At 43.6% G+C, this 10,734-nt stretch overlaps 1 protein-coding gene across 3 annotated transcripts; it reads right to left on the reverse strand.

The window, feature by feature from the left end:
* Window positions 1-3,450: 3,450 nt before the first annotated feature.
* Window positions 3,451-10,583, reverse strand: LOC129746816 (uncharacterized). Of its 3 annotated transcripts, XR_008737377.1 has the most exons (5): window positions 10,501-10,573; window positions 10,357-10,442; window positions 3,710-10,295; window positions 3,566-3,651; window positions 3,451-3,504 (listed from the first exon to the last, which is right to left on the reverse strand). XR_008737377.1 is itself a non-coding variant. In XM_055740702.1 (3 exons), the coding sequence occupies exon 3, from the start codon at window positions 10,196-10,198 to the stop codon at window positions 4,082-4,084; it is 6,117 nt and encodes a 2,038-aa protein (XP_055596677.1). In that variant the 5' UTR covers window positions 10,199-10,295; window positions 10,357-10,442; window positions 10,501-10,573; the 3' UTR covers window positions 3,475-4,081. The 3 variants fall into 3 exon arrangements, 1 of the variants encoding a protein (XP_055596677.1); XR_008737378.1 differs by having other exon boundaries at window positions 3,710-10,583; XM_055740702.1 differs by having other exon boundaries at window positions 3,475-10,295.
* Window positions 10,584-10,734: the final 151 nt, after the last annotated feature.

A 10,734-nucleotide genomic window follows, 5' to 3' on the forward strand; every position in this document is an offset into this window, starting at 1 on the left:
GCCTCCACCTCGTCTTAGTTGACTTGTGTTCGAATTTCTGTCGTTGCGGTAGATGCTGTAGTTTAAGGCTAATTCAGAGTTTGCTATGTCATCCTTCAACCAAGTTTCTGTAATCATGACAATGTCGTATTCACATGAAGACAGCGCGAGCAGAAATTGGTTAGTTTTTGTACGCATACCGCCTGCATTCTGATAGTATACAGTTAGTTGGCTGTTAACGATAGAGCGATTTTGCATAGATGAGCTAGCGGATGTTGCAGAAGGAGGCAGTACTGGTAAAGGCAAGGTAGTGACGGCGGATTCTAATTCGGCTAAGTGATGGTTATCAACGTCCAGTTGACCATTCATATTGGCGTTGCAAACGGCGTCTGTTGATTCGATTTGAAATCGAGTCGCGGCTGTTTCGGAACGGGTAAAAAACTCTCAGGCGAGTTATCAACAAACTGTCGAAAACGGATTCCTGCTGGCCAAGTTTCGGACGACAACGCCTTATCTTTATAATCGAGTGAAACACCAACTTTGAAGGATACAAACGAAAGCGTGCTGACTTCTCTACCTCTAGGAACCAACTCAGAAAGAAATATATCAAAAGGTTTACTGTTACATAACGATGTGATTTTATGAGTCTAAAACCATGAACTAATCACAGTTCTGTCTTTCAACTCATAAACTTTGCATGTTGTTTGGTCAATTTGGAAATGGTGGCCCACGATTTGCCACCATTTTTCAAAATCCAAAAAAAAATCCTTTTTAGTAAACAGCCAGAATCCGGGAAAAAAAATTTACTTAAAAATAAAAAAAAAAAATTGCCTAATGATACGTTAGAAGTGTAGCAAACCATATTTTCTTTGTACGGGATTTTCATCCTCTGGGATGTTTCATCCCTATACCATTTATCTTTTTCATTTGATCTTTTGCAATAAAGAAGTTATGGATCAAAGAAAAAAAGTTACCCATGATACCCCACTCTCCCCTACTTATAACATTAGCGATAGCTTTTTGTCACTTTCCACTTCGCATATTCACCATCCGGGAAAGTATTCATTACTCAATGAGTACTTTGATACTTTTACCCAAAATATCTGACAACACTATTGTGTTACTACGAACTCATTTTGAGTCGTCTCGCTTAACCGTGTGATGATGTAAACTTTTATATGACGTTGTTTGTCACGGGGGACTGAGATAAAGGAAGAAGATACGTCAATAAACACACAGAGTTTAAAATTATGAACAAATCACAGTTTTGTTTTTCAACTAAAATTTATTCTCTTATACATTTTTTTCATTTCACTGTAGTTTCATGATTTTTCGCTTTTGAAGGGAACCTATACAACATGCAGGAGATATGTAGCAATTAAAACTACACTCGCTTGTTTCCCGTCACCTGTAAGTAATTGGTTCTGTCGGAAAAAAAAGTGCAATCACTACTAGTCTCGTAGTACTCAGTGATGCATCACAAACATAAAAACCAACTGGATCCCTCCCTCCTACCTTTTTGCTTCATTCCATGTGACTAACCAATGCACTGTAACCACCAAAAGGAACATTCCGGTCCTAACCGACAGATGGCACTTTTCCCACACACACACAGGTAGATCATTAAACATTAAAGCAGCCTTTTTACAATTCTACCGGTTCAGGTTCCGCGCACATTATTCCGGTCATCGGTAAACTGGAAATGGTCACCCAATTCGATTCGGGGTCACCTCCTGTGATTGAGGTTTCATTAATACTCTACCTATCTGTGTGGCCGAAAAATGATGTAATGAATTCCAGGGAAACTAAAATGTATTTAAATAAACAAAATTAGAATTTGAATTGATGAAGTTTACAAAAACATTATTTAAAAATGGAATGAATTTACCTAGAATATTTTGATAAAATTGTAAGTAGCTCTCACGAAATTTTGATTTGAAAATCATTCTCACGTTGTTCAATCACACCCAACTTAAAAGACTCTTCAATCCCGATCTCTGTAATGGGCAGTTTATGTTTTGAAAAATAATTAAACATATTAATTGACTCAAATCAATCATCGTTAGCCCCGGCATCCAAACCAAACAAGGGAGATCAAAATAGACTACTCACTAGTCAAAACAGAGAACATCAGGGGAGGTTTTTTTTTTAATGTTTTTCCACTTTTCCGATTTGTCCAACCCCAATCCTCGACTGAGTTGAGAGGATCCAACCGAGTTATTTTAATTGGTTGAAAAATGACCTTTCTCGTCCATTTTTATACCTTTTCTGCTAGCTATGATACCATGGGATTGGCTTTATCGATGATGTTGATTTTCAGTTTCAGTTCTCTGAAAACTGACTTACAGCTGATCAATTGCTTGTGGTTTGTCCTCCCAGAGGGAAAGAAGAAAATCGATTGATTTATGGCTACATCTCTGCTCTATTGATGCTTGGAGAATAATTGACAATTAAGTTTGTAGTTTAATTCGAAGAAATGTTCTCTGTTCAAATTTTGTTCAAATAAAAAAAAAAAATAACAGTTATATTCCAAACAAAAGATCAAATAAAAATCAGCTTCGTCACGAGTTTTGTGTTTCCCCTCTCGAAATATTCCAACTCTGATTTTGACAACAACAATCCGCAGATGTTGACTCATTATCGTCACATGTTTTCGCCCGAAGCATCGCGGCATCACAACATCAGAGACACATTTTGATGTTCGGATTATTCCAATCGACACCGATGTCAACTGGAAGCTATTTTCGATCCATAGACGGTTGTTTGGTTTGGGTTGACAAATGAGCTAACCATTTCGCAAATTGTGTCTTTTCGACGACAGATTTTTCTGTTAAAAGATGCTTTTTATTGGAGAGGCTGACTTTTATTGGAGAGACTGACGTTCAAAGACGAAATACATCGGCTGTAAATGCGAAAAATATGCTGTTTTACTGAAAAATACTGATTTGAATTTTAGATAGAAAATACCTTTACCAAAAAAATAGTGTGTGTGTTGGGAAAATCCAATTTAAATACGCTTTTCCAATCAAATAATTGATTTTCAGGTTTGCCGTTATGGTCAATCCCTGATTAGCCTGGTACAATTTTAGTTCCAACAATGTTTTACCTTTCACCACATAAGTCGCAAGATATGATCGAAAGTTAAAATTGGTATGCTTATATGAGTTTACTCAAACTTATGTCAAGCCGTTCAATCCGATACATAATGAAAAAATTAGGACCTAAAGTTCTAAAGAAAAATCAAAGTCGCAGGTTTTAGGGCCTGTAATGGATTATACTTATTTTAATTAATCCATTAAATTTTAAGTCAATACAATTCTAGAAAACGAATTGAAAATTTCGTCAAATCAATCAAAAGGTATCATTTATAGGTAGAAAAATAGAAGTGATCTGTTTTGACCCCCTTTAAATACCATATGAGGCCCTTGGAGCCAAAAGGGTATAAAAACCATATTGTACGAATCCTTGTGTTCGGATAATTAAAACGAATCCTCAGAGCAGCCTTTCTTGTATAGCAGCTTGAAGCTAAAAGATATTTTTTATTGTTAGTTAAGCGATTATGAATAACAAATTTCTTCAAACTTACATTAAGTTTTCTTTTATCGGACAGTAACGTCGGTGTACCGGGATCAAGAAATTAAATCGCTGCTTTTTTGCTATCAGCTCGAAACCCTGATTTACGAAACATTGTAAGTTATACTAGTTTTAACATGTTAAGGTATTTACTTACAATTCAAATGGTTTTATCTTGTTTCACGAACTAACTGTATCAATCGGAACTGTTTTTGTAGGTTAGATTCTGTTGCTGTTACCTATGTGAGGTCAAATACAATTTTAGTAATAAGTATTTTAGCAAATGTCTTTCACTTACGGTTTTTAAATGTACAACGTCCTCCAGTAAATGTTAATCCGTACTACTCAGCACTAACCGTACTATTTTAGCTTAATAAGATAATTTTACAAATCACTCCTGCACTAAGCACGCAATGACGAGCCAAATTTTAGTTTGTTTCTTTTATTTTTGTTTATCCTACTCCCCATCACCAATCACCGGTCTCCGTCTCACTTTCCGACATGGCTGCCGAGTCGCGCAGTTACACGCTCAACAGTCCCCCACCCGTAAACCTGGTCCGGAACCACTCTCTGGAGCCACCGGATCAGAGTTACCGCTAATTTTAAAAGTTGCATGGTGAGCGGCACTCTCTGGACCCACATTTTGAACACCTTCCGTACTACCATCGATCTCTAGCACTGCTAGATTAGTCGTTCCGCGTCGGAAAACACCACCCGATGTGCGCACCAATGCCTGCCGTACACGTCCGTCACCGGATATGATCGGCTGCTCGATGATTCCTCGTACCCATGCCTTACGTCGATTTCCATCTACCACGTACACGAGATCTCCTTTCTTAAGAGGATCTGCTTCAGAGAACCACTTGGATCGCTGGTTGACTGTCGGCACGTATTCTTTTATCCACCGTTTCCATAAGTCGTCAGCCAGCTGCTGCGATCGCTTGTAAGCATCCCGAAGGGCCTCTGCAGGGTTGGTAGGTTTGATGACTTCATGCGGCTCGTTAGGATCTGAACCACGCAGGAATACATTGGGACAAAGTGCACCTACCACTGGATCCGTAGATACAAGAGTAAGGGGCCGGCTGTTGATCATGTCCTCAGTTTCAGCTAGCGTAGTTAGGAGAATTTCATCGTTCAGTCGACGTCCGTCGTCTAAGGCTGTCATGACCTGCTTCACCGAGCGCACCATCCTCTCCCACGCCCCTCCCATGTGGGGTGTTCCTGGTGGGATGAAGTGCCAACTCGTGATAGCAGTCGTAAATTCGTCGGCGCAAACATTATCAATTTCCCGTACTTGTTGGACTATCTCCTTACTCGCTCCTCGCAAGTTCGTCCCGTTGTCCGAGAAGTATTCCGAGGCGGGACCTCGGCGGCTAATGAAACGACGGATCGCCATTATGCATGATTGTGCGGTAAGACTATGGGCAACTTCTAAATGTACCGCCCTGACAACCATGCACGTGAACACCACGACCCAGCGTTTTTCTCGGCGGCGACCAACGACGACTTCAACTGGACCCATATAGTCAAGACCAACGAAAGTAAATGGACGTTTGAAGGGGGTTAATCTTTGGACGGGTAGTGCAGCCATTTTGGGATTCTTCGGCAGACATTTTCGGACTTTACACCACACACAGCTTCTCTCGGCTCGTTTTATCAAGTTGGTGAGACCGCTTATCACAAAACGTTGCTTGATTTCGTTCTTCACCGTTTCTCGATATCCGTGTCCAAACCTCTCGTGGTATTGTTGAACCAAAAGATCCGTGATACAGTGGGATCTTGGTAGAATAATCGGGAATCGAAGATCGAAGGGGAGGAACTCCGCCTTTTCAGAGCGACCTTCCATCCTTAACACACCATGGGCGTCGATCAAGGGCACTAGCTTGTAGAGAGGGCTGGACTTTTCTAGTGGAAACCAGTTTTGGAAAGGTAGCTCTGCATTCTTCTGCAGTGTCTTGATTTCGTCGCTGTACGAATCGCTTTGAGCCAACCTGAATAGAGCATTTTCTGCACATCGATGCTCGTCTTGCCGCAACGGAACAACTACAAACGGAACGTAAACCTTGATTAGCCTTTTGAGCTTTGGAATTGACAGGACAGCTTCGATGGGTTTGCCAGCAACTCTGCGCCGACAGTTGGAGATGAATCGAAAAATGCACGCCACTGTGCGAACTACAACATTCCATTTCGAAAATCTGGTCACGTCGATAAAGCAACTCGGAAGCTCAACACCATGGAAAAGATGTATTGCTTTGATTTCTGTTCTTGTATTTGCTGCGGGAAGATTTTGCTGAGGCCATTTCGACGGATGCTGGTACAGGAACTCCGGGCCACGAAACCAAGAACCATCGCTCGAAAGATTTGGAAGACGACCCCATTTGGTGAGCGAATCTGCTACATTCAGTTTGGTCGGAACGTAACGCCAGTCCGTCAACTTGGAGAGACTCAGAATTTCTCCGATTCTAAAGCCGACGAAGGGTTGATAACGACGTTGATCAGATTGAATCCAGGAGAGAACGGTTTGAGAATCGCTCCAGAAGTAAGTTTGGCCTATAGGAAGGGAATGATTGTTCCTGACAGCGAGACTCAGGTTCGCTCCCAAGACTGCTGCCTTCAATTCAAGCCGTGGAATGGAAAGTTGTTTAATCGGTGCCACTTTCGATCGAGCCAGCACCAACGAACATTTTACGTTTTCCTCTACGCAAATCCTCAGATACGCGACGCATCCAAAGGCATTTTCCCCAGCGTCTGTAAAGATGTGGAGCTGAATTTGGCCAAATTGGTCAGAAGGTGTCGACCCAAAGTTACATCTTGGAATCCGAACACCCTCGACCCGAGAAAACATTGCGACCCACTGTCGCCACTTTTCTAAACACTCTCCGCCGATTTGCTGGTCCCATTCGCAACCCGCTCGCCACAGGTCCTGCATGAGCATCTTTCCAAGCACTGTAAAAGGAGCCAACAGTCCTATCGGATCAAACAAAGACATGACCGTGCTTAGGACTTCACGCTTCTTCGGTGGTGCTGCATCAGTAGCAGCTACGTTTGTAGGTACTGCAAAAGAGAACTCATCGTTCTGTGTATCCCACATGATGCCGAGAACCCGTTCATAGTGTGTTGCTTTATCTCGGTTCAAATGGATGGACTCTCTGGAGCCACCGTCAATACCCAGGCTTCGAAGAACTTCAGTGGAATTAGATGTCCAGTTTGTGATTTCGAATCCACCTTTCGAGTGAATAAAACGTACCTCTTTGGCCCGCGTGATAGCTTCCTCTTCGGTGTCGAAACTGTCATAGTAATCGTCGACGTAATGACGGTGAACTATGGCTGCTGCTGCTGCTGGATAACTTGTAGAGAACTGCTGGGCGTTCAGGTTCTTGATGTATTGCGCCGAGCACGGAGAACTGGCAGCGCCGAAGGTGGCCACATCCATGACGAACACAGTTGGATGATCATCTTTCGGAAAACGGAACAAAAACCTTTGCGCTTGCTTATCTGCATCTCTTATCCTGAGCTGATGGTACATTTCTTTTATGTCACCTCCCACGGCAACTCGACGCTCTCGAAATTTGCTGATGACTGCCGGAAGTGATGCCAGTAGGTCGGGGCCTTTGAGAAGGAATGAATTGAGGGCAACTCCTTGGGATTTGGCCGCTGCATCCCACACCAAGCGTATCTTATGTGGTTTCTTCGGATTGAGTACTACGTTTAGAGGAAGATACCACACGGAAGAAGGATTGGTATTCAACAGTTCCTCTTTCGTGGCCTTGTGGCAGTAGCCTTTGGTAAGGTAGTATTCGATCTGTTGGTTTACATTCCGTTGCAGATGTGGCTCTCGGTTGAACCGTCGCTCAAGACTCCTCAGTCTATTCAACGCCATTGGATAGCTGTCAGGAAAGGCGGGTTCCTGTTTCCAGATGAGTCCCGTTTCGAAGCGGTCGCCTACACGGACGGTGGTCGATTCTAGGATGTCCCGGGCTCTGCGTATTTCCTCTGATTCCATAGACTGACCAAACGGTGAAGGCAATTCCTCCTGAGCGTACTGCTCCGCCATCAGATCGTGAAGCTCCCGATTATTCAAACTCTGAACCAGATGGTGATTGAAGTAGCTATGTCGCTGTTCCGATCTCAAGTCGGGACCGTAGATTGCCCAACCCAGCGCTGAGCGCACGGCAATCGGTTCTCCCGGGGCACCAACCTTGGACTCCAGAGGGGCGAATAAGTGTAGGTTATCAAGACCGATGAGAACTCTGGGAACCTCCATCTTGGTGCTCGACAAAGGGACTCCGCTTAAGTGTCGATACTTTTCTACGATGTTTCCGTAACTCGCCTTCTGCAATGGCAGCTTCAGTTCTCCCACGGTATGGGCGGATGACAGCATGAATTTCCGTCGAGAATCTACCGAGGATATCAGTAGGTCGATTTTTACTGAATTTTCTTCGGTTCGCTTGACATTTCCTGTCCACAGGATGACCAGGGGTTCCGGAATACCCTTGACGCCCAACGAATCAGCTAATGAGCTCTCAACGAGTGTTGTTGAAGCTCCCTCGTCCAGGAACGCCAACGTTTCGACTGCATTTCCCCCATGGTACAGAGTAATCGGTATCATTCGAAAGATTACTGACCGATCTCTCTTATGATGTGGATTACACTCAGCGACGGTGACGTTGACGGCTTCTTCATTGCAGTGTAACAGCGTATGGTGTGCTCCTCTGCAGCTTCGTATCTCGCACCGGACCTTGAAAGTACATTTTATTTTACCATGGTCACTCAGGCAAAGGTTGCACAACTTCAGCCTGTCAACCAGCTTTCGACGATCAAACAACGAGATTGAGGCGAAGTCGTCACAGAACCGCAATTTGTGGTCCGTGCGATTGCACATCGGGCAAGGTCTTCTGGATTTCACGGGTGTAGTATTCTGCGAAGGCGGGAACACTTTAACATCGTGAGCATTCACTCGCTCTTTCCTTTTATACCGGTTTCTCCCTTCATCCATCACGGTTTTCTGCTCTCCCTTGAAATCGGCCAGTTCAGAAACTTCTGACACGATTCCATTCATAAAATCGGCGAACATACAGAGAGGAAGGCCAATCTTACCTCTCTTAAAACGAATCCACTCCAGCTGATATTCGGATGGTAGCTTGTTCACCAGTTCCGAAACGAGCATGGGATTGCTCAGGTGATCCTGCAGTTTCGCTGCCACTAAGTGATCACACAACTGTTTGACAGTGATCCCAAAATACAAAAAAGATTCCAGTTTGTCCACTCGTGGGGCTGGCACCTTCCGCACTTTGGTCACAAGCGACTTCAGCAGCTTCTCCGGATTGCCGAATAGTTGTCGCAGATCCTCGATCACTTCCGGCACAGATTCGGGCATGAGCAATCTGCTTTGAACAGCTTCCTTCGCCAATCCTTGTAGACTGTCCTGGAGTCTTTTTAGATTGTCCACATTTGTGAATCCACAAGCCGCTGTAGTGTATTCGAAGCAGCTTATGAACTGTGGCCAGACCTCGGGCTCTCCGCGGAAAGTAGGAAGGTGCTTCGATGCAGCTTGACGCGCAGCCAGTTGCTCCTTGGTTGGTCCAGCACTCAAGTGACATGCTGGTACACTCGATTCAAAGTTACCTTTGCGCTCCAACAACTTCTTAATGAAAGCCTCTTCCAGCTCCTTCAGCTCTAAATCCTCCGGTTCGTTTATTTCCGGTTCCTCCCTGGATCCATACCCGGTTTCTTTCAAACGCTGTTCCAATAATAATTTGAAACGTTGTTCGGAAGTCGTTTTCACCGGCGTATCCCATTTTGGACGGATATCAGTTTTCGAAGAAACTCCTAACTGTTCCTGTTGATGTTGTTTTACCGAGCGAGCATATTTCTCTGGCTCTGGAACTATAACACCATGCCGTTCGTTGTACGCCTCGCGTCCGGCCTTGAGCAACTTCGGTACGGCAGCAGCTTCCTTGGAGTAAGCTCCACGGGGATCGTTCTGCTTCTCCACCCAGCGCTTCGTCTTGTCCGAACTAACATCCGGATCTTGCGACTCATTTTCGCTCTCCGTTTCGAATTCCCGACTTAAATCCGCTTTCATCTTCTGGAATTGATCCCGCATTTGTTTCTGGCGGATCAGGAAGTCCTTATGATCCGCTAGTTCCAACTCCAACTGCTCCTTTTCCTGCCGAAGCTTTTCCGCTTGCTGCCTTTGGTGCAGCGCTCTTCTTTTTTCGTTGATAGAACGTTCAAGCGCCAAACGTCTATCATGCAACACTTGTTCCTCCTCCAGTTGCTGCTCGATCGCAGCCGATTCCTGTTCCAATAGACTCAGGGATTCTTGAAGGGATACTCGACCTTCTCGTAGTCTTCCGGAGTCCGACCCGGCATCGCTCTTGGCACTGCCTGTCCGTTTGGAAACAACTTTCTTGACCGGTTTCCTTATTTTCGGAACGTTCAGCATATTACTGCACTTCTTGCAGTTCCAGGGTAATTTCTTCACCGCGTCAGTGACACCTGCACACCGATAGTGGCTCCAAAAGTTGCACATGTCGCATTGGACCATGTTATCCGCACTATCGTCCTCCTCGCAGTACATACAGTTCCGATTTTCAGTCGATTTTTCGACATTCGTCAGCGTTTCATTCGCCGGATCCGACATTGCCAGGTTTTGTCCACGAAGATTCGTTAATCTTCAAGAATGTTCGGATAATTAAAACGAATCCTCAGAGCAGCCTTTCTTGTATAGCAGCTTGAAGCTAAAAGATATTTTTTATTGTTAGTTAAGCGATTATGAATAACAAATTTCTTCAAACTTACATTAAGTTTTCTTTTATCGGACAGTAACGTCGGTGTACCGGGATCAAGAAATTAAATCGCTGCTTTTTTGCTATCAGCTCGAAACCCTGATTTACGAAACATTGTAAGTTATACTAGTTTTAACATGTTAAGGTATTTACTTACAATTCAAATGGTTTTATCTTGTTTCACGAACTAACTGTATCAATCGGAACTGTTTTTGTAGGTTAGATTCTGTTGCTGTTACCTATGTGAGGTCAAATACAATTTTAGTAATAAGTATTTTAGCAAATGTCTTTCACTTACGGTTTTTAAATGTACAACGTCCTCCAGTAAATGTTAATCCGTACTACTCAGCACTAACCGTACTATTTTAGCTTAATAAGATAATTTTACAAA

This window comes from Uranotaenia lowii, chromosome 2 (genome assembly GCF_029784155.1).
Source record: "Uranotaenia lowii strain MFRU-FL chromosome 2, ASM2978415v1, whole genome shotgun sequence".
Taxonomy (NCBI): domain Eukaryota; kingdom Metazoa; phylum Arthropoda; class Insecta; order Diptera; family Culicidae; genus Uranotaenia; species Uranotaenia lowii.